The 24,484-nt window shown below is 39.3% G+C and overlaps 1 protein-coding gene across 2 annotated transcripts; it reads right to left on the bottom strand.

The window, feature by feature from the left end:
• Window positions 1-9,103: 9,103 nt before the first annotated feature.
• On the bottom strand, window positions 9,104-17,160 carry siae (sialic acid acetylesterase). 2 transcript variants are annotated; one of them, XM_085380304.1, is made up of 10 exons: window positions 16,986-17,127; window positions 16,543-16,739; window positions 16,128-16,282; window positions 15,792-15,930; window positions 15,363-15,531; window positions 15,146-15,228; window positions 14,934-15,067; window positions 14,586-14,740; window positions 12,221-12,407; window positions 9,104-10,993 (listed from the first exon to the last, which is right to left on the bottom strand). In XM_085380304.1, the coding sequence occupies exons 2-10, from the start codon at window positions 16,664-16,666 to the stop codon at window positions 10,730-10,732; spliced, it is 1,410 nt and encodes a 469-aa protein (XP_085236430.1). In that variant the 5' UTR covers window positions 16,667-16,739; window positions 16,986-17,127; the 3' UTR covers window positions 9,104-10,729. The 2 variants fall into 2 exon arrangements, with proteins under 2 accessions (XP_085236430.1, XP_085236429.1); XM_085380303.1 differs by having other exon boundaries at window positions 9,105-10,993; window positions 16,543-16,704; window positions 16,986-17,160.
• Window positions 17,161-24,484: the final 7,324 nt, after the last annotated feature.

Genomic DNA, 24,484 nt, shown 5'->3' with positions numbered 1-24,484 from the left:
CACAGCTGCCCTGGGGTGCACTGATAGAGGCGAGGCTGCCGAACACTGGCGCCACCAGGCCCTCTGACCACCACCAGTAGGCAACGGGTGAAGTGTCTTGCCCAAGGACACAATGACCGAGACTGTCCGAGCCGGGGCTCGAACCGGCAACCTTCCTACAAGACGAACTGCCAACTCTTGAGCCCCCAAATAAAAAAGTAACATTTTATAATTAGGCACACTACAACATGAGTCACAAGTCCCCAGTAATTAAATAGAATTTCAAAGTATTTTATTTGATCTTACAATGTCATTATATTTACAACGTTAAAGTGTAAAGTTAGGTAAGGTGGGAACAAGTCAGGTTTTTACATAAGTAAATTTAAGTAATAAAAGTAATTTTTGGTAATACATGAGTACATGAGTAATTTTAAGTATTGCATAACTTCAGGTGTTTTACAGGAACAGCAACACAAATTATACAGTAAATATTGAAGTACTGCATAAGTAGTTTAATTAGTGTGTAATTTCTTGTTAGTTTTGCAATAATTCACCGTCTTACGTTGTAAACACACTGTACTTTTTGTGGTGCAGGTTATATCATGGACCTAAATTCCAGATATTTTACAGGAAAGGACACTGTGTTTTTTTTCCTTTTCAAAGTTATGTTTGAAATGTCATTGTGAAGGGAAAAATGAGAGTTGGCTCCAACATTACAAGGTTTCATAGAACTGCAAATTTTGAAGACATTTATTTTTTCTTGTAAGTTGGTAAGAGAGAATATTTTATTATACCATTACTATTGGTAAAATAAAAGGACAGATGAATACATCATACACATCAGCATAATGATTATTAGATAAAGATGTTTTATTTTCCGTGATGTAGCCTGCATCCTGAAAAATACAGAATATTTACATGAGACCTGTTTTTCTGTAAAATTACCATGAAAATGCACAATACTGAAAATTACTCACAATGTAATTATTTTTTTGTTTTCTCTTCTTTTTTTTTCCAGAACCCCCCTTTATAGGTAGTGTGCATACCTTTATTTATGTGTTACTTTATGACTTTATTTATTTGTAGGTAAATATACTTTGTTGTAATTGAAAAATACACTGAAATTTTGTTTTACAGTTTTTTACAGACGCTAGGACACATGTCTCAATACTTAGGTCACTTTTGCAAAACTCTTCACACAATTCTCCTAACTGACCCTCACCTTGGCAAAGCAGTTCATTTCACATTCAAAATGCACTACAACTACCAAAACACTTCATTCAGGTCTCAAATAAACTCATTCTTCCAGAACACTAGCAAAGGTTGACAGCCGACAAACACACTTTGTCACCCACAAAACAATGACCTAAAAAACACTAACAACATGTAGCATTACACAGCATTTTCTTGTGTAAAACAAGGACACATCTCTGTTTATAATTTCAATATATGTTACTGGAATGAATCAGACATCATGCAGAATTCGTTAATATTTGTTTATGTATTTTTATCTTTTTTGCACTAAGTAATCCCAAAATACAAGAATTTGTATACACACCATCCACTGATACACATACAATAGTAATGCTAATCTACTCGGTCTTCTCCATTTGGCCACAGGTTGTCATCCACATCACATCTTATGTCATCTAGGGCAATACACCTAGGACAGAATCTTCTGGCTGCCAGAATTGAAGGAGTTGAAAAATTGAAGGAGTAACAACTGTGTAGATGTTCATCTACAATGAGAATAAGCTGTGGCTGGTTAAACTGCATTTTTAGATTTAAAATATGTTTCAATAAAATATTGCTGTTGGATTTTGCTGTCTTTTTAAGTTTTGCATTGTGTTATTGTTTTGACCATGAGTTTAACAGTTTTGAAAACAGTATGTAAGCACATGCAAAATGTCCTGTACGTACAAAGGTTTTTGGCAGTTGTTGTGTCTGAGTGAGAAGATAATTCATGAAATTTGAGAGATGTAGTCATTGAATGCATTTTGTGCCAAAACAATGATAACTGATCCTCAGTTTAGCCCACATAGACTTCTGTTGTGCTCACTGTGTGAGGAGTTTTGCAAAAGTGACCTAAGTATTGAGAAATGTGTCCTAGCGTCTGTAAAAAACTGTAATACAGTGAAATTATACCTTTAATCACCAGCGTTATCCCCTCAAAAAAGAATTGAGTGTGTGCTGGTGACATATAATAATATATTAAAGCAACAAGTAAATAAGTATTAAAGTGAAAGGTTCACATTATTAGAGAAAATCAAGAAAAGCTTTGAACTTGGTGCTTTTCAATGTGATCATCAGTGCTTTCGGGACTGACAGGTCTGCCATAATAATGTGAAATCCATGCAGACTTTGGCCACATTGAATTAACTTTTTTATATATTGTCTGTGGTTATCACTAAAACCTGTCACCTTTATAGTCTGTTCTGTCAGCCGCAATACAAATGTATAAAATAGAATTGGCACCAAATCACGACTAAGTATTTACTGATTTTGTTTACTGTGCAACACAAGTTACCATGGTGATCAAGCCAAAATATAAGAGCCTGTTTTGTGACATTGAAAAATCTGACTTGCAGCTCAGGTCAAGTTAATCTTCCTTCAAAGTACACCTCTTGGCTTTCTACTGTATGTGAAAAATAGCTGTGCTTTATTTTGAAGCCTGAGCTCCAGCAGTTGTTTCAGTTTTATTGCTATAACGTTACTTACTAATTGCAAGTTGCACAGAAAACCATGTGAAAATACAGGGAGTGCAGAATTATTAGGCAAATGAGTATTTTGTCCACATCATCCTCTTCATGCATGTTGTCTTACTCCAAGCTGTATAGGCTCGAAAGCCTACTACCAATTAAGCATATTAGGTGATGTGCATCTCTGTAATGAGAAGGGGTGTGGTCTAATGACATCAACACCCTATATCAGGTGTGCATAATTATTAGGCAACGTCCTTTCCTTTGGCAAAATGGGTCAAAAGAAGGACTTGACAGGCTCAGAAAAGTCAAAAACAGTGAGATATCTTGCAGAGGGATGCAGCAGTCTCAAAATTGCAAAGCTTCTGAAGCGTGATCATCGAACAATCAAGCGTTTCATTCAAAATAGTCAACAGGGTCGCAAGAAGCGTGTGGAAAAACCAAGGCGCAAAATAACTGCCCATGAACTGAGAAAAGTCAAGCGTGCAGCTGCCAAGATGCCACTTGCCACCAGTTTGGCCATATTTCAGAGCTGCAACATCACTGGAGTGCCCAAAAGCACAAGGTGTGCAATACTCAGAGACATGGCCAAGGTAAGAAAGGCTGAAAGACGACCACCACTGAACAAGACACACAAGCTGAAACGTCAAGACTGGGCCAAGAAATATCTCAAGACTGGTTTTTCTAAGGTTTTATGGACTGATGAAATGAGAGTGAGTCTTGATGGGCCAGATGGATGGGCCCGTGGCTGGATTGGTAAAGGGCAGAGAGCTCCAGTCCGACTCAGACGCCAGCAAGGTGGAGGTGGAGTACTGGTTTGGGCTGGTATCATCAAAGATGAGCTTGTGGGGCCTTTTCGGGTTGAGGATGGAGTCGAGCTCAACTCCCAGTCCTACTGCCAGTTTCTGGAAGACACCTTCTTCAAGCAGTGGTACAGGAAGAAGTCTGCATCCTTCAAGAAAAACATGATTTTCATGCAGGACAATGCTCCATCACACGCGTCCAAGTACTCCACAGCGTGGCTGGCAAGAAAGGGTATAAAAGAAGAAAAACTAATGACATGGCCACCTTGTTCACCTGATCTGAACCCCATTGAGAACCTGTGGTCCATCATCAAATGTGAGATTTACAAGGAGGGAAAACAGTACACCTCTCTGAACAGTGTCTGGGAGGCTGTGGTTGCTGCTGCACGCAATGTTGATGGTGAACAGATCAAAACACTGACAGAATCCATGGATGGCAGGCTTTTGAGTGTCCTTGCAAAGAAAGGTGGCTATATTGGTCGCTGATTTGTTTTTGTTTTGTTTTTGAATGTCAGAAATGTATATTTGTGAATGTGGAGATGTTATATTGGTTTCACTGGTAAAAATAAATAATTGAAATGGGTATATATTTGTTTTTGTTAAGTTGCCTAATAATTATGCACAGTAATAGTCACCTGCACACACAGATATCCCCCTAAAATAGCTAAAACTAAAAACAAACTAAAAACTACTTCCAAAAACATTCAGCTTTGATATTAATGAGTTTTTTGGGTTCACTGAGAACATGGTTGTTGTACAATAATAAAATTATTCCTCAAAAATACAACTTGCCTGATAATTCTGCACTCCCTGTAGTTGCTATGCTTTTCCATGTATGGGATACATATTGCCCAGGTATTTAACTGGTACATTACAGCTAAGTTTTTTCGTCCAGTTTATGCTCGCATTTAGCAAAACATGTTTCTGTATTTTGTTCTTGTTTTCAGGAGAAGTGTTGGATTTGAACGCAACACATCAGACATTTATTTGTGCAGACTTTTAGTCAAAATGACTTGTCTTGTAAATTTCAATTCACAGTGTGTTAAAATAAACATTTGCCATCCTTTTCTACATTCACACAGTGCAGTAATTATCTGCAAACTATACATTAAAAAAAAGCAATTATCCAGAAAACCTTGAAGTAGATATAATCATTTCGTTCCTAGATGCACACATACTTTATTTTCTTCATGGGGACATCTGAATTGGACTCCAAGCTAGCCAAAACAAACCTGTTACATAGCAGTGTTCGTCTAATAACATTACTTTACATTCCAGTGGGATGAGACACTTAATGATGGGACAGCGGTAAAAAGGAAGTTAAATGCAGTCAAGGTACATATATTATCCAGATAGCACTAACTGAGACTATTGCTTAGGGATTCAGAGTCCACCCTGTGACATTTATTTATTACTAGCACAAATGCACAGAGATTTCCAGGCTCTGAAGTGTTTTGCAATGTGTTTCTCATTCAAATTGCTAAACTTGCAATTAGTGGAAATGCTAACTCACACCTATATCGCTGCCAGTCCTACCTCAAAGACCTTTTTGGAGCACGTGACAGAGGCTGCCTGAATATACTGAATACTTAAGTGGTAGCAGTTTCTTTGGGGAAACGTCCGATGATGGGCATCATAAACCTCGGATTTGGGACACAGAGTCAGTCTATAGGCTACGTCCTACTCATCTTGGGGATGGATCGTGAAAAAAAAAATACAGTGTGAGACTAAAATTTTTTAATGTTTTTGAAAGAGTGCCATGCTAAGATCACAAGAACAAGTCAACACATCAAACAGTAACCAAAAGCAGAGTTCAGAGGAAAATGGAAAATCCCTGTTTAGCTTTTTGTCAAAGAAAAAATTTCCTTAGATGTTAAAGTCATGCCAGAGACATACCGTGTCCTGGCAGCATATCAGGCCACAACAATGACCCACTGAATGCTTGAGCAGGAGCTTCTTAAAAGTAATCAAGTCAAACTGTGTGTCGTACTTGTAGTAAATAGCGCACACCTTCTTCCCCACACTTTTCAAGTGTAGAGTTGGTTTCACATGCAGACACATCTAGATCATGGTGTTGTATTTTAGTGATTTCAGTTATTATTTTACCTGGCCAGTATAAGACAAGATGCGTGCTTATTGAATGTGCAATAGAGTGCAAAATTGTGTTTGCTATCATCTGTAAAGCCAGGATGTTAGTCTCTAATGCATAAACACAGTGTGCTCTTATTTGGAGGTGAGGCAAAATATGCATACACTGCAAAATGGAAAAGTCTGCTCATCCCTCTTCCAGTTGTATTTTCCTTAATAAGCATGTCTACATTTTAGACTTTGTACTTTTAAATATTAAAATGTATGAGATGATGATTATGAGACGTCTTATTAGTCGAATTACTCATGATGCAGATGAAGATTTTCTCACACTTTTGTGCCGTTAAATGCTGTAAAGTCAGGAATACTTGAAGACCAGAATCTACAGCTCAACGTGAAATCAGTGTTGCTCTATGGTACAGAATATTGGAAGATGACAAAAGCTGCCACCAATAAGATGCAGAACTTCATCAACAGCTGCCCAAGCAAAATTTTGGAGACCTTTTGGCCAAAGATCTGTAATCACGACCTGTGGGGGAAAAGCAAAGCAAGTAGCTATACAGGTAGAAGATGCATTAGACATACACTGAGGAAACCGGGCAACAAGATCACCAGACAAGCCCTGACATGGAGCCCACAAGTGAGGAGAAGAAAAAGAGGTAGGCTAAAGAAAACATGGTGAAGGGACCTCTGAAAAGATATCGAACAGGATACTTGGCACCAGATTGAGAAAATTGCTCCAGGCTGAGTGTGGGACAGGCAGTATTTGAACAGGAAGTAAAACTTCAAATTGATTTCAGTTTTTCAGACAGTGCTGTGGATGTTTAGACCAACCCTATGGCGACACTGAAAGTGCAATGTATGTTTAGTGTGTGTGCAGAGCAGGTGAGCAAAGCAGAATGCGTCTTACTGAGCTACAGACAAACAAACATGCTTAACTTGTCTTTTGGCCCCACCGCAGCATCATGAAACTTTTAGTTTTCATTTATTTAGCATCTACAAACTACATTACTAAGAAATCGCAAGCTGCAACTGGTAAAAATGTAAGTGTTCAATGTTTGTGAACACATCATGGAAGGAGGGGCTGGAGCCAGCTACTATAGGTCCAGAGACAGGGTCCACCCTGGACTGGTCACCAGTCTGTTTTAGGGTTAACACAAAGAGACAAACCAATACACGAACTGCGATCAAGTAAAATTACCAAATCAATGCGATACAAATTTTTACCCAAATGCAATTGATTGATTCAAAACTTTACAATCACTGCCTGAATGCCCTCACAGCAGTTACATAATAGAAGCTCTAAAGCAAAAGTGAGGTATCACCATACCTGCTGCTGTCAGGTCCACTTAGTTTGACTTCTGTTTCCAATCAGTAGAGATGTCAACAACGTGCTGTACTTACCGTTTGTCACAGTGAATGGTGAGATTTGCTTCATTTGTTTCATTAATCCTGACAAGGAGACGGTAACCTGTGCAGCCTCAGGGCCATATCCTCACAGCACAGCTCTCTCTGGAGACTTCTACAACACCATGTGGTCTCCATAGTGAACAAAATGAAAGAAATTATATTTGACCCTAAAGGTATATGGATACATGACCCAGTGGTGTTTAAGGCTGTACAACAGAGCAGGTTAGCTCATATAGGTATTTGGGCATCTATATAGATACATGTTTTAAATGGGAAGTTTATGTTGATTTTTATGTTAGAAATTAACAAACAGACTTCATTTTCAATGCAGCACTGAAAGGTTTGCTATTTGGGATGGCAGTCCGGCTTGACTCACTTGCAGTAAAAACAAAATCTAACATCTTTCCTAAATTATAGGAAAGAGTATCAGTCTCTCCAGTCAAAATATGAAATAAATGTGATTCATCACATTTATAAAATTGCCAGTGATCCATCCCATATATTTTTCCAGAGTATGAGCTACTATCCTCAGGGAAATACAGGAAGGTAATGACCAGGGGTCTCAAATTTAAATGAGCTGTGGGCCACTGCTGGCACTGTCATCTCATTGGAGAGCCTCTTTAGTGTTTAAGTAGTACAAAAAACAAACAAACAAACAAGAAAACACCCTCAAATATTTCCGAAAATGAAGTGTTTTGTTTTTTTAAATTTCAATTTACCCTGGGGCAGACCCAGGACACGCTGGAGAGATTATGTCTCTCGGCTGGCCTGGGAACACCTTGGTGTTCCCCTGAATAAGCTGGAAGAGGTGGCTGGGGAGAGGGAGGTCTGGGCTTCTCTGCTTAGGCTGCTGCCCCCGCAACCCGGCCCCGGATAAAGTGGAAGAAGATGGATAAATTTCAATTATTGTCTAACAAGACAAAACTGCAATTGTGAACGCAATTTTTTTTTCTCACTGAACTGAAGCGTTTCATTGAACTACCAAATAAACAAGTTGTTACTCTCTTTCTGGCTGCTATGATTTTGTTTATATTTGACAAAATAAAAATGCAGACATAAGTGTACACATTAGTTTTTGACTGCTAGTGAAAATTGTTTTCACAAACAACTCTCTCACTGAACTAACACAGCCAATCCCTCAACATGTTTGTACTCTCTGCTCATATTAAATCATTTTTTGCTTTTTAAAGAACTTAATTTAACACTGCACTCAACAACAAACAAATCCTCCCTAACAGAAAAAGTAACTTCAAGGGCCAAATCGCATTATATTTCCTCACGTCAATATACGGGCTGCAAGTAGGGGTGACGTGGGCCGCTAGTGGCCCCCGGACCACAAGTTTGAGACCCCTGGTTTAGAGGAAGCAGCTCCAAAACTAACTGCTATAAACTCTCATTCCCTCTCATTTCTTACATATACAAATAAGGATTTAGTGCCACATCAGCATGTACTTTAATGTATCAAACAAATGTGTATTAACCAATTAATTAACTTATTTATTTTTCTGACTGAACAGCTTTTCCAGGTTTTCATCAAAGACTTAGAAAACTTGTCCTGTAGTTTTTTAGTTAAATCTGGAACTATTGCTGAACTATAAACTATAACTCAGTAAAACATCTCTGCCTAAGTAAGCCATTATTTGTCAGTGAAGGCTGATATTAGATGATATTATAAATGGTTAAGCTGGGGAACATTAAAGCAGACTTTTTCTCTAAATCTCATGATGCATTTTTTTTCAGTAATGATAAAGAGCAAAACAAAATACAAGAAAATGAGGTCACTACTTTACATCAATAGACTAAATTTTTAGGGAATAATTATTCAGACAATGAAATGGTCATAATCTGGGGGAAGATCCGTCTTTTGCTGTCTCTGATCTGTTTCTCAAGATTTTTTCTTCAGTTTCTGTCTCCTGAATTCGTCCCTGTCAGTTTACAGCTGAATTATTATAAAATTATACACTTTAAATTAAAATTTTATTTTATACAGTGATGATGACAGAATTGACCAGGATGAAATCACTTTTCCATCCTTCTTGATTCATGTAAATTATGGCCTAATCAGCTGTTCTGAAACAGGAAACGATGCTTTATTCGTTAATGTAAAACTCAAACATGACATAAGGATTCAGTGGGAAAGCATAAATGATAACAAAAAGAGTGCAATGTTTATTTTTGATTTTATAACGATTGATACATTTTCATTAATGCTTGTAACAAAAATAAACAACAAAAAACTACAGTAGTCAGGAAAATTTGACTGAATCACCTAAAAATCATCACAGTGATTGCTGCTCTGCAAGGACGGCACAGAAAATTAGTTAAGAACTTCACAAACAAAGAAAGAAATATACAAATACAGCAATGAGAACATGATTCTTCACCCCCCCCCCCTCCCAAAAAAAATTTAAAAAATCCCACGCAAATTAAAATTGTTTGTGCAGTTTTATTTTGAGTGACTCATTTTCTCAAATTCCAACAAAGGTAAACACGGAAGCCTGATCGCATATTAACACCAGAGCTCTAAGAAAAACAAAACTATAAAGCACGTTTTATTTTTTTTTAGAAACCCAATCACTCCAACATGTCTGCCACACCACAATCAGATACCATCAGTTATTACACCACTACAGCGAGTGATCACCAAACCAAACAAGCTGCTAGATAAGGTTTTGCAAACATCCTCCTCAGATACACAGAACGGTGTGTTGCTGTGAGGTGAATCCTTATGAATACCACAGTAATTAACATCTATAGACTAAAACAACAGCATGAAAAATGAAAGCAGATGCAACATTAATTATCCAACAGCTTACCAGCCAGGTGCTTATTTACCAAAGGAGATTACCTGTTTGGCTTCAGCAAAGACAAATGAACACACTGCGTTCTGTTGGCATGTTATTTAAAACTGAATGTCAGTAATAACCAAGATAGCTGATGGTTATAGGCAGGAGAATAGGAAAGCTGTTGGTTGGGGCATAAAGTAATGGAAGAACTGTGAAATGTCCCCGTCCTGTACATGATGTTAGACAGAGGCCACCATTAATGTCCAACCATTGCAAACTGCTTTAAAGATCTGTGTCAGTACATAAAACTGAAATTACCACAATGTAAAACTTCAGCAGCAGCTGTACGTCTCACAGTTGGGCTTTTTTCTTAATCCAAACAGTGAGACATACTGTAGAACTTGGATTTTGTTTTTAATTCAAGTTTCGTAGGCTTGCATATCACATTCCAGCTCCACTGTTAAGTGATGCAGTTGTCAAATTGAAGAACAACCTTGTTGGAGCAGCTTTGAAAGGGTGTCTAATAACAAGGCTGTGAAATATACGGCTCATTGGCTCATTTGGAAATGAAGAGAGTGATCACTGATTATTGCTTAATGTTTCCTTAGTTTGACAATGAAAGTAAAATTCAGTTTCAAACCATTCTGTTGCTGATACATTGTACTGTACTGTGAAACCTATAAAGGGATTTTTTTTTATTAGTTCTATATGTGTCTGATCAATGAAATACAACTATTTTTAAAGTAAAAGGTCATATTCAAAGTAATAAAGAAATGGTATGGAGATTTTTATTATTTTATTCATTAAATTTCATGAAGACAAAGTGTTTTCACCAAATGGAATTACAAAATGAACAGACAAGCTGCTCTGAGCCTATTACAAACCCTGGAGAGGTCGCCAATCAACACCGTGCCCAGTTATCCCAACTGACCATAGAGACAAATGTCTTGTCACAGTTTCAGGGTTAGTAGCTTTTCCAAATGCCTCCTTTCCATGAAGAGTGATTGATGATGAAAGGAGGTGCTGGTAAAATCCAACTGGCGCTGTAGACGGGACAGGCTTTAAACTCACAGGGCCAGTCTCTCCAAGCGTATCGAACAGCAGCGACTTCAGACGACTGACACACAGCAGCTGACACCTGGATGGTGGTCAGATCCCACCCCACTATAGGAGTTTGAAGCCAAAGGGACTTAGGCCCACATGGAGCCCAAATATCCGAGCAACAGACCTTGATTAAAAAGACAAGAGAACAACAAGTGACTTTGACTTAGAAGTCATCACAGCAAGTACTGACTACAGCTAAATATTCTTTAAGTGCATGATTATAAGAGTACAACTACAATAGTAAATAATCTAAGAAGTAACTTAACCAGGCTGTGCAGACTATTCTACAATGTTTCTCATTGATATGCACACACAACCTGCACACCAGTAGGGACAGTGTTGGAATGCAGGGTGCAACGGTCCAACGAGTCTACATGTGCTTTGTGGATTTGGAGAAAGCGTCCCTCAGAGGATCCTGTTTGAGAGGGTTCAGGAGTATGGGGTATCTGACCCACTGCTATGAGCCATTCAGTTCGGTGGCTCTTGGACTTCACCCAGTTTGTTGGTTTTGAATTTGTTGGCTTCAAAAGGCGTAAGCTTTATAGGGTGGCAGCCTCCAAATTGGACTGGAACCTCCAAGTCTGAGACCATGGTTCTCAGCAAAAAAAGGGATGGTGTTCTCACTCCAGATCAGGTGCTTTGTTGTAATTAAGTTAGGATGAGTTGCTGCCCCAAGTAGAGTAGTCTAAGTATCCTGGGGTCTGGTTAACAATTGAAGGGAGAGGGGAGCTGGAAAATGACAAACAGATTGGTACAGCTTCTGCATTGATGGGTGTACCAATCTGTTGTGGTGAACCAAGAGCTGAGTATAAAAGCAAAGTTTTTGATTTACCAGCTGATCTACATTCCTACACTCACTTATGGCGACAAGCTCCAAGTAATGACTGAAAGAATAAGATCGCAGATACACGTGGCAAAAATAAGTGAAGTGTGGCTGGGCTTAGTTTGAGAGACAGTTCAGTCATTCAGAAAGCACTCAAAGTAAAGCCATGACTCCTCCACATCACATTGAGCCAGCTGAGGTGGTGGCATCTGATTAGAACGCTGCCTGGGCGAGGTGTTATGGATATATTCCACCAGGCAGATATCCTGGGGTAGGCCCAGGACACGCTGGGCATATCCTGGGGTGGGAAGGCAATGGTGTTCCCCCAGATGAGGTGGAGGTGGTGGCTTGAGGCCAACTGTCTAGGTTGTTTTCCCCATGACTTGGCCCCAGATAAGCAGAACAAAATGGATGGACGGATGGATATCTTGCTGTAGGACACTTTTGAAAGGGGTCTAGGGATACAAATGTCAACCCTAAAGTTTTAGGATTTGCGCTAACTCAAGCTTACATCCCTGCCACCCTTACCTCAAAGATGTCTTTGGATGATGTGACAGAGACTGCCTGGTCATAGGTAATGTTGACGTACATCTGAGTGGATGCAATTTCTTTGGGGAAAGGTCCGAGGAAGGGCACGTTCTCTTCCTCATAAGCCACAGCCCTAGCACCCAGTGTCAGTCTATAGGCTACATCCTGCTTGTCTCTGGGATGGATCCTGAAACGGAAAAACCACATCAGTATTTTTATAAACAATCCGATTGTCATATAAACTAGAATCCAATATTTGTACTCTCAATACTTTGTATCTGTTTAGAGTTAGCTTTACACTAGCCGTACCACTGAAAAATAATCAACGCCATCATCAAATACATAATTCTTTCCCTCATAAGTGATTATGATGACATTAGATAAATTCAGTAATCTGCACTGGATTGTACGTTTCTTAAATGGAGTTTTAAGCATCACTCATCTCTTTCCCACCAATGCAGAACCAATTCTGCCATTGTAAGTGAAAAACAGCCTGCATGTTAATTCCAGTACCTAATCTAGAACTGATACTACCAGGTTAGACACCTACCTTATAGACAAGAGGTAAAATTGGCATGTTCCTCTCATCAGGTAAGGGTCAAGTACCACTTACCAACTCCATCCTCTTTTCCATAAATTGCCACTTTTGGCTCCAAAAATTGCAACATTTACAGCTAGCCTTGACTTTGGTATTTTCACCATCCACAAACAATCAGTGACATCAGAGGGGTATGTTCCTTTTTTTTTTTTTTTTACCTAGTCTATTTTCATCCCCAAATGTGACAGGTGTGCCTCAGCTTGTAGAGTGGATAGACCAATGGCTATTTATAGTTTTGAGGTTTAATCCCCACCTTCTCCTGTCCACATGTAGAAGAGTCCTTCGCCAAGACACCAAAACCCACTTGGCATCTGACGAGAGGAGAGCTCCTTGTGGCTATTGAATGTTGGGTAGAATGCTAAAAATATTAGCTAAAAAGAGTTGTACAGTCTGTCCATCTTAAGACAGTACAATGTGACTGACATACCTTTGAGAAAAATTTGCCTATTAAAGGCGGCCTCTGAAATGTTGATGGTTATGTATGAAAATACAGTTTACATTGTTGGGTTAGGTTGCATACTAATACTCAACTGGATAGAGAACTGCATCACATGTCTGTTAAATAATGAAGAAGTGGAGAAAGCTCATTTCCGCTGCTTGTATCCACAATCTTGTTCTTTCGGTCACTAACCAAAGTCTGTGACCACAGGTGAGGGTGGGGATGTAGCTCGACTGGTAAATCGAGAGCGCTTTTACACTCAGCTCTCTCTTCAACATGACAAAGCGGTAGAGTATCTGCATTACTGCAGCACCGTCTGTCGATCTCCCACTCCCCTTTCCCCTCACTCGTGAACAAGACCCTGAGATACTCAAACTCCTCCACTTGGGGCAGGAACTGGTCCCTAACCCAGAGTGAGCACTCCACCCTTTTTCGGCTGAGGACCATGGCCTCAGACTTGGAGGCACTGATTCTCATTTCCGCCGCTTCACACTTGTCTATAAACCGTTTCAGTGTGAGCTGGAGGTCACTATCTCATAAAGCCAGCAGAACCACATCATTCATAAAAAGCAGAGACGAGATTCTGAAACTGCCCAAGCAGAAGCCTTCCGCCCCTTGGCCTAGAAATTATATAAAAATTATGAACAGAATCTGTGACAAAAGGTAGCCCTGGCGGAGTCCAACGCCCACCGGGGACCAGTCTGACTTATTGCCGGCTACGCAGACCAAGCTCTTCCAACTGTTGTATAAGGATTGATTTGATTATATGTCCAATTCTTATTAATATCTGACTCTCTTCCACAGTGTCTCTTTTTTCCTGTCCACCTCCCCTTACCCACAATGACTGTGTCCCTTCCTGAGCCTGGTTCTGCCGGTGGTTTCTTCCATTTAAACGGGAGTTTTTGCTTTCCACTGTCGCCAAGAGCTTTGTCATAGCAGATCATCTGATTGGTGGGGTTTTCTATATATTATTGTCTTTACCTTACAATACAAAGTGCTTTGAGGCAACTGCTTTTGTGATTTTGCGCTACATAAATAAGACTGAATTTAAATAAACTTGTGTGTTTGGAAACAAGGGTTTTTCCACAAAGTACTAATGTTTAGCTTGAGAATATGCAAAAAATGTATAACTTTTATGTAAACTGCCTTTTCTGGATTTTTGGTTGATATTCTGTCTCTCTACACAAAAATGAAGCTACCAAAAAAATTGGAGACTTAATTTCTTTGTAAGTGAACAAACCAAATAATTCTGCATGGGATCCAGTAATTATTTCCCCCACTGTACACACTAGATATAACAAAAATTCTATGCTTTCACTTGTTCTTACGTGCCATACGGCGAAGTTGCATCTGGTAAATCCAAAGCCACAGCCATGAAGGTTTTCTTCATCCTGAGGTTAGGAACAAAACCAAAGTCTGCTGTTTGGTGCCAGCGGATGTTTGGAAAGCCATCATCTTTGGAGGTCTTTATGTAAGTGGACAGCTGCACATGTAGAGGAATCACTCATCACCATTGCAACACAATAAACAATGTTATAAATCGGCCTATGTTACACTTATACTGAAAAGAGAAGCCCATGTGTTGTTGGATGCTACAGTGCTACAGTAATGGTGCACCTACACCAAAAATGTTTCAAGTTTACTCTTTGTTAGTGTTAAACCAATGCCTAACAGACCTGGACAAACCCAAAGGGGAAGTCAGGAGCTGTTTGCCCCCCTGAGCCCTGATGAAATGCCATCCTCCAGTCATCAATCATAGCCGGGAAGGAACAGTTGTACTTGTCCTGGTTATACTCTGCATTGGCCTCACCTGAAAATGTGATAAACCCCAGAAGTTTATGTGAGTCACTGAATACGCCAAACCTACCTGTGATATAAGGAGTCTTACCTTGGTACCAGAGGGCCCCTTTGATGGTCATATTGAGCAATGGGTGGATCATTGAATTCCACAAAATAGAATTTTTTTTAGGTCTGAGATCACGACATGGAGAAAACATGCACAGTGCAGTTAGTACAGACCATGTTTGATGGGTATTAAACACACAGAAACAACTGCTGTCTTAACTTCAGTCAGACAGCTGGAGAATGTGTCTTTATGTCCTTACCCGTCTACAACTGGCACTTCTTGACACTGTTTCAGGGCTCTTGAAGATGACCACACTTCGACCGGTGTGCCACCCCAACAGGACTCCACCAGTCCTATGGGGTACTTCAAGGTCTCATACATGTAGCGTCCAAAGAGCCAGCACACAGCAGAAAACTCTTCCACCACACCTGGAAACACAGCTGTTCATTAATCAACCAGTATAACGCAAGCTAAGAGCGGTATATATGCATCATGGTTGATATTTATTTGACCTGAGACCATATTCTAATGTCATATGTTGAAACCACAATAAAACCATAGCTTGAATTTAGGGAGAGATGCAAAGTACTATATGAATGTTCAATGATCCAAAACAAAACCTTTAAGTATAAACACATTTTCCAATATCTCAATAAATACTTAAAATGAAAATAAAATCTTATCTTACTGGCAGTGGGCACAGACCAGGGAATCTCTACTTCTATCAGATCCATTAACTCGATGCCACTTGTGTTCAACGCTACCATAAAAGGCCTGACATAAGGATACTTAGCAACAACAGACAGCTCCTCTGTTGCATTGAAAATCTGGTGAAGAGTGAGTAAACAAAATAGATATGCTTTAACAAATGATTAAATACATTTTAAGAAGAAACTGCTTTTTGCCTTATATGTTTGATGGCTCTTTTGTAATTGGGCAAAGATGCAGAGGGTTTTGGCATGTCCCAGCTGACACCAGGTATAAGGCAAAACCTGAATGTCAGCACAGAGACAGACAACCTTACCTGAGTCATGTTAAACCACATGTTGCTCTGCCCTCCACACATCCAAATGTCTCCAAACAGCACATCTGTAAGAGTAGCTGAATCGTTCTGAACTTTTGCTGTCACATTATATGGACCACCAGCAGCAACAGGGTCAAGGGTCACTTGCCAAATGCCTTTAAGAAAAAGAAACAAAACTTTTAGCTATGTGTAACATTGTAGCATCTATGAAACATGATCAAGACAAATTCATAGACTGAATCTGAGGCACAACATGCTGTTACTTTTACTAGGTCAGTGACCACAGTTACAGAATACAAGCCCCAAAACAAAAGTGAGGTACCCGCTATATCTGCTGCCGTCAATTTCACTTAGTTTGAATATAGTACAGACATCAGGATAAATCCCGTCTTTGACAACAACGTGCTGTACTTACCGTTTGTCACAGTGACCAGTGAGGCTTGCCGTTTAAATAAACCTAACAAGGAGACGGTAACCTGTGCACCCTCGGGGCCATATCCCCACAGCACAGCTCTCTCTGGAGACTTCTGCAGCACCATGTGGTCTCCATAGTAGGAGGCAAAACGCAGCTTCCCATCTACACACACCAACAAGTTTTATTGTTTTATTACACTGAAAAAAAAAACAAGCAAGATTAATGCTGCCTATGTCAGCCCAGGACACTTGCAAAAGATAGTGTTCGTCTCAGCAATTTCACTTCCTGGTTATTTAAAGTTTCAAGGAATCATAAAACTTGTGCAGATGAATAAAAAACACAACATAAAAAATTGAGTCCGGTTAGATTTACATTAAGTAGGTCAAGGCTTGCTGGAAACTCGAAAACTGCCACAATATGCAGCGTAAAGATAATGCACTCACCACAAGTGTGAAGAGAAGCTAAAAGTGCAAAAACAACACAAAGTGTAGCAGCCATGATCACACGATCACATGATTAATAGAAAGCTGTGGGGAAAAGTCACGCGCTTGTTGGCGAAAGTCCATGTAACAGATACAAACGTCACTTGCGTTTCGGGACTCGGTATTTGTGCGTCGATGTCGTGACGTCATCCAGCAGCTGACGCGCAAATCTCGTGATCCTTCAAAATAAAAGCCAAAGAAATCAACCGCGTTTTTAGTAATTCCGAAACGTCCGGAGCTCTATTCCACGAAACATTTTGTCCAAATTTGATAAACAATTATGATGATAAATAATTCACATTATTTAATCTCTTCTTGTGTTTTTTTTGTTGTTGTTGTTGTTGGGTTTTTTTTTTTTTACATTTATCGGATACTAAGACATCCATCACAGCTGATTTAAATGGATAAATTACCTTCTCAACATGTCTTGAAGTTCTCCAGAGGCCTGGTAATGAACTAATCGTGTGATTCAGGTGTGTTGACCCAGGCTGAGATCTAAAACCTGCAAGGACACCAGCCCTTGTGGACTGGGATTGGGGACCCCTGCTCTAAGAGACAATACCAGATATATGACCCTGAAAAATTTTCCATCTAGTACAGTGGTTCTTAACCTTGTTGGAGGTACCGAACCCCACCAGCTTCATATGCGCATTCACTGAACCCCTCTTTAGTGAAAAATAAAATGTGATTTTTTTACTGGTGCACAAAATGAGCCATGCATGTCATGGCGAAGGCTCTGCCGAACCCCTGAGACCGACTCACCGAACCCCTAGGGTTCGATCGAACCCAGGTTAAGAACCACTGATCTAGTAGAACTCTTTCAAACACACTTGTGTCCCTTTGGAGTCATAAATTGAACATAAATTTACAGAAACCATTAATGTCTCCTCTGATTTAAAATAAATAAAACACTACTAGGAGTAACTGTGACAACCACAATGGGCATAATATGTCTTTTTTCCTTTAAGCATTAGATTTAGTGCAATCTGCAGTAAATTAGTTGCTGCAAACTTTAGTATAAACATTTACATTATGCATTTAAATAATTTCCTCTTGACAGGGAAATTTTCATCATGCTAGACTAAAATCAGAATCAGAATACTTTATTGATCCCTGGGGGAAATTATTTTTTTGTTACAGTGCTCCATTATAAACCAACATAAACCAACATTAACAAGACAGACAATACGCTAACTAAGAATAGTACAATATATATATATATATATATATATATATATATATATATATATATATATATATATATATATATATACATAAGTCACTCATTAATAAATAGCTGGAAAAGAAACATGTGTAGTTGTAGCAGTAACCAGTGTGTTAAGTGGATGCGTTGTACAGGGAGATGGCCACAGGCAGGAAAGATTTCCTGTGTCGTTCAGTGGTGCAGTCTCTCACTGAACGTGCTCCTGTGACTGACCAGCATGCCATGGAGTGGGTAAAAATACCCCTATTTACAAAATCACTCACAAAACCTTCATATTTTAATATGAAAGCATAGCGTGCGGGCTACTGCCATATTGCTTTGTTACCGCAACAGTAGAGGCCGCTGTGAAATTCAATATCAAATTCAAATATCACACATTTGACCTGACAAGCACTCTTTGTCTGTTCCCTCACCCAGGACCTATTTGCCATGGGAGACCCTATCAGGAGGCAAAAGCCCCCCGGACAACATAGCCTCTGCGATCCCTGGGACACACAAGCTCCACCACCATGACCATTAAATAACCAGGAAGTGAAACTGCTGAGAATAACAATCACTTTTGCAAGAGTGTCCTGGGCAAACATAAGCAACATTAACATATGTTTTTCAGTGTAACAAAACAGTAAAACTTGTTGGTGTGTGTAGCTGGGAACTTGGACTTTGCCTCCTACTGTGGAGACCACATGGTGCTGCAGAGAGAGCTGTGCTGTGGGGATATCGAGGGTGCACAGGTTACCATCTCTTTGTCAGGATTATAAAAACAGCAAGCCTCACTGGTCATTGTGACAAATGGTGAGAACAGCACGTTGTTGTCAAAGACGGGATTTATCCTGACATCTGTACTGAATTCAAACTAAGTGAACCTGGCAGCAGCAGATATAGCGGGTACCTCACTTTTTTTAGGGCTTCTGTTATGTAAATGTAGTCGCCGACCTAGTAGCAGTAACAGCATGTTGTGCCTCAGATTCAGTCTCTGAATTTGTCTTGATCATGTTTCATAAATGCTACAATGTTACACACATAGCTAAAGGTTTTTGTGTACTGGTACGGTCTATTTTCTATAGTTCACGTGTCATGAACATTTGATGAGTGACCCTTGACCCCATTGCTGCCGATGGTCCATACAGTGTGACAGCAAAAGTTCAAAACAGTAGAGCTACTTTTACAGATGTGCTGTTTGCAGACATCTGGCTGTGTGGAAGGCAGAGCAACATGTGCTTTAAGGTGAGTCAGGTACGGTAAGCCAAGTGAACAACACACCATATCGATAAAGGTTTATTTTAGGCAAGCAGCATCGTGATGCAGTGGTCGATGCTGTCGCCTCAGTGGAGGTGCTAGCCCTTTCTGTGTGTCATTTGTATTTGCTCTCTGTGCCAGTTTGGGTTTCCTCTCAGTGCTTTGCTTTCTTTCCACAGTAAAGACATTCTTGTTAGGTTGACCGGTCATTCTACATTGGTCATAAGTGTGGGTGTGGGAGTGCATGGTTGTCTGTTCTCTGTGCTGGCATTCGGGTTGTGCCTCTTACCTGCTGTCCGCTTCCTCTTTGCCAAAGTGCAAAACCAAAATATTTCATGCTTAAAAGGTATTTATTCATGTGATGAAACATATTTATTTATTACTTTGGTTTGAATCCCTGATCAGTTATCAAGACAGTAAACAGTAAAAGTAATACACTTTGCCCTGGAAGTCAGTTACCAGACTGACTCATATATATATATATATATATATATATATATATATATATATATATATATATATATATATATATATATATATATATATATATATATATATATATATATATATATATATATATATATATATATATATATAGGTGGGATGGCTGTTTGTAATTACCTTTTGTTAGAACTAATCGCCAAAATGAAAGAGATGCTAATTTTGAGTTAGTGCCTTAAGCTTTAATTTAACAAAGCAATGGTTATTAAAGGATGTTCCAGTAATTAACAATTGATGCAAAGAGTGTGAATTCAAATCCTGGTCTACCCTAAATCTGGCCTTTTATGTTCACTCTTTTTAAAAAATTTGAGCCTTTGCAATGAAATGATCATTTTTGCAGGTTGTTCTGGTTTATATAACCTGCATAAATGTTTCTGGACATAGAAAGATTGACTACATGTTTCTGGAACAGAAAACCTCACATCAGAGTTGTTCACTAAATCTGCTTTCAGGAATAGGGCCTTGGCTCATTAATGCTTTTAAAAAAAGGAAACACAGTAGTCAGAGAAATTGGGTTGAATCTCCTAAAATCACAGTGATTGCTGTTCTGCAAAGAAAGCACAAAAAATGACTTGAAACAAGCCCATCACAAGGTGTGCTATATGCCATGAAAGTCATGTCATGTAGTATGCCACACCACAAACAGATATCATCAGTTATTGTGCCACAAGTTTCTCAAACATCCTCCTCAGATACACAGAACGGTGTGTTGCTGTGAGGTGAATCCTTATGAATGCCACAGTAATTAACATCTATACACTAAAACAACAGCATGAAAAATGAAAGCAGATGCAACATTAATTATCCAACAGCTTACCAGCCAGGTGCTTATTTACCAAAGGAGTTTACCTGTTTGGCTTCAGCAAAGACAAATGAACACACTGCGTTCTGTTGGCATGTTATTTAAAACTGAATGTCAGTAATAACCAAAGATAGCTGATGGTTATAGGCAGGAGAATAGGAAAGCTGTTGGTTGGGGCATAAAGTAATGGAAGAACTGTGAAATGTCCACGTCCTGTACATGATGAGGCCACCATTAATGTCCAATCATTGCAAACTGCTTTAAAGATCTGTGTCAGTACATAAAACTGAAATTACCACAATGTAAAACTTCAGCAGCAGCTGTACGTCTCACAGTTTGGCTTTTTTCTTAATCCAAACAGTGAGACATGTACTTTTATGTTGTTTTCATTGATTTACTCTAAGTTTAACAGGCCTGCATATCACATTCCAGCTCCATTGTTAATCAGTGTAATTGTCAAATTGAATGACAACCTTGTTGGAACAGCTGTGAAACTGCGTCTAATAAAAAGGCTGTGAAATATACGGCCCTTTGGATCTGATTAAAAGGAAATGGAGAGGGAATTACATTTCTGAATTGACTAGGTGAAATACACTATATTGCGCAGAATCCCTTTGCTTCATTAGCAGTTTCAGTTTGCCCATTCTCCTCTGCTGTCATAAATACTCATGAAGCGTAATCATGAGTAATCACTATGATTACTTTGGGTTTCTTTGGTTTCACACAGAAAGCAAAATTAAATTTCAAAGCATTCTGTTGCTGATATACCTTCTTTATGCAAACTGTCAAACCTTGAAGGGGTTATTTCTTTGTATTTCATTGCTCAAAAAAACTGATCTCATATTACCAGTGTTAGGACTAACGCGTTATTAAGTAATGCGTTACAGTAACTACGTTATTATTGTGGTAACGAGCACGGTAACTAGTTATTATGCCAAAACCAGGAACGCGTTACTCGTTACTGGGATTTAGATAGGCACGTTATTCGTTACTTCGTGTGGTGGCTATCGTGGAGCTTCCACAGATTCAGTAACATTAGCAAGTGGTGGAGGCCAGCAGGTGGATGAGAGAAAGGGGACGCAGGAGGAGGAGAGACCCGTAGCGGCCGCTGGTCCGAGTCAGGTGAACTGAACTTCAGGTAAGACGTTATGACCTGCAGTCTATCTGGGTCAGATATAAACCAAGTTTAGGTGGAGTTTATTTTCGTTGTGCTGACTTTTTCGTACTGCGTGCTAGCTAGCATGATGGAGTTTCTATACATCTGGGTGGGTTCTATGATGTTAATGATGTTGAACTTTATTTTGTTCATACGGTTAATTATTAGAGTTGCCAACCGTTCCCTAAAAAACGGAATCGTCTCGTATTCAGAGAAAATATTACGTGTTTAGTATTGAGGTGAAAAGAAACACAGTTTGTCCCGGACTTCAGCTACAATGAAAAAGACACAAAGCTGGAGTTATTCTGCGTCTTTACACTGTCAGCTGCCTCTTCTTCCCTCATTCTCTCCCCCTCCCTCTCCTGTTGCTACTTTAATCATGAAACTGATCAATGATCAGCTGATCAGCTTTTCCCTCTTGTTTATTTATCGTCCACTTTGCGCCAGAAAGAGGAAACCACCGGATGTCGCGCTAAACAACAGCAGCACGTTTGATCAGCTGTTGTTAGAATTTATTTAATATTAATTTCTAGTATCAGCTGATGTTTGCTGGAGCCACAGCTGTAAAGCTGCTGGTCATGATATCAGTTTGTATATCTGGTGAGAGGGAAACATGAAGATGAAACCAGGAGATGTCCTTACTGAATCATCAGAGCTGAACAGGTGATGGAGAAACAGGTTTACCTTTTAGCTGACATAAATGAGTTGAAGGGAAGTTATGAACTGTTTCTGAGAGACAAATAACCCCAGGATCCTTTTTTACGCTGACAGCTGGTAACTGTGCAGGGGCGGATCTAGCAAAGTGTTGCCAGGGGGGCATGTAGGGCATTAACAGGGAGAGGGGGGCACAAGGAAATACTTTCTTATTCTCATTTCAAATGTCTAGCTTTTAATAAATAATTATCTGAGTCTTACAACAAACGATTGATAGATTGATGCATATATACCATCAGAACAGTGCACATCACTGTCACAACAGTGTTTATTTTCATTCAAAGGCTTTATGATTTTTGCTATAATGGTGGGCCAGTCTCTAGTCAAAATGCCCGGGCTGATTTTTTGCCCCAGTCCAGCCCTGTATGCAGCTCATCTGCAGTCTGGTGTTACCTACATCTTCCTATTCGGAAGGCAGAATTTCTGAGTTCTGAGTACAATCGAAAGCACCACGACTGCAGTTTTTGTGTTGGATGTAAAAAGCGCACATGACGCTGTGACGTAGGCTAGAATCATGCGGCGGTCAATGACGGTCCAGGCGTGGGATTCCTCTCGTGGAAATATGCACATTATTTTTTCCTTTGGTAGGTGGCACAGTGCACTTGTGGCAAGTAAGCAAGCTAGAAGACTGGCAAAGTTATGGAAGAAACACATTAACAAGAGAATTCTGAGTAAAACCAAAGTTACTTTCCCTGGTAACTAGTTACTTTGAAAGTAACGAGTAACTTGAAGTAACTGAGTTACTTTTGATGGAAGTAACTAGTAATGTAACTAAGTTACTAATATAAAGTAACTTACCCAAACTATTTTTAAAGTAAAAGGTCAGATTCAATGTAACAAACAATAAATAAATGTTTATTATTATTTTATTCATGGTGTTTTCACCAAATGGAATTACAAAATGAACAGACAAGCTGCTCTGAGCCTATTACAAACCCTGGAGAGGTCGCCAGTCAACATCATGTCCAATTATCCCAACTGACCGTAGAGACAAATGTCTTCTGACATTTTCAGGGTTAGTAGATTTTCCAGACGCCTCTTTTCGATGAAGAGTGATTGATGATAAAAGGAAGTGCCGGTAAAATCTGACTAGTGCTAGAGAGACTTAAGCTACACAGAGCCCAAATTTCTAATCAAAAGCCCTCATTAAAAACACAAGAGAAGAGAAAAGGTATGACTTTGTCTTAGGAGTTAAAGATTCTAAAGATTGTTACACGTAAAACTTGGACAACCCACAAAAATAATAGAAAATAATAAAATAAGTGATTTAACTTTGCTCTGCAAAGTGTATCTCATTAACATGCAGATAATCTGCACACCCTTGGGGGCAGGCCTGGTATTGCAGGGTGCCAATTTAAGGTTCAGTGTCTTGCTGCACTGTCAACCCAGCAGTTAGTGTAAATGCTAACATCAACACTATATCGGTGCTGGCCCTAAAATGTCTTTAGAGGGAGTAACAGAGACCGCCTAGCCATAGGTAATGTTGATGTACAATGAAACAGTTTCTTTAGGGTAAGTTTCAAGAAAGACCATGTCCTTTTTCTTATAAGCCACCAGCTCAGGCATCCAGTGTCAGTCTATAGGCTACACTCTGTTTGTCTCAGGGATGGATCCTGAAACAGAAAAAACCATGTAATCTAACTGTTGTTATTTTATTTAATTATTAATTCATTGTGATGTCCCAGTTGGTAAGATAACAGAAGAAAATAAAAAAGTCTAACAGCAAAAGCAGGTCACAACATGTGCATACTTTTTATTGAAGAAAAGCCTCCAGAAATCGGTTTCTCTGTTGATCTTTTCAGTTCTGGTACATTAAGAAATCTGTT

Source organism: Rhamphochromis longiceps, linkage group LG14, assembly GCF_057381845.1.
Source record: "Rhamphochromis longiceps isolate RC_006_pf linkage group LG14, R_longiceps_female_GT1.1, whole genome shotgun sequence".
Taxonomy (NCBI): Eukaryota; Metazoa; Chordata; class Actinopteri; order Cichliformes; family Cichlidae; genus Rhamphochromis; species Rhamphochromis longiceps.
The sequence above is the reverse complement of the archived record's forward strand: the minus strand, read 5'-3'. Positions and strand labels throughout refer to the sequence as shown.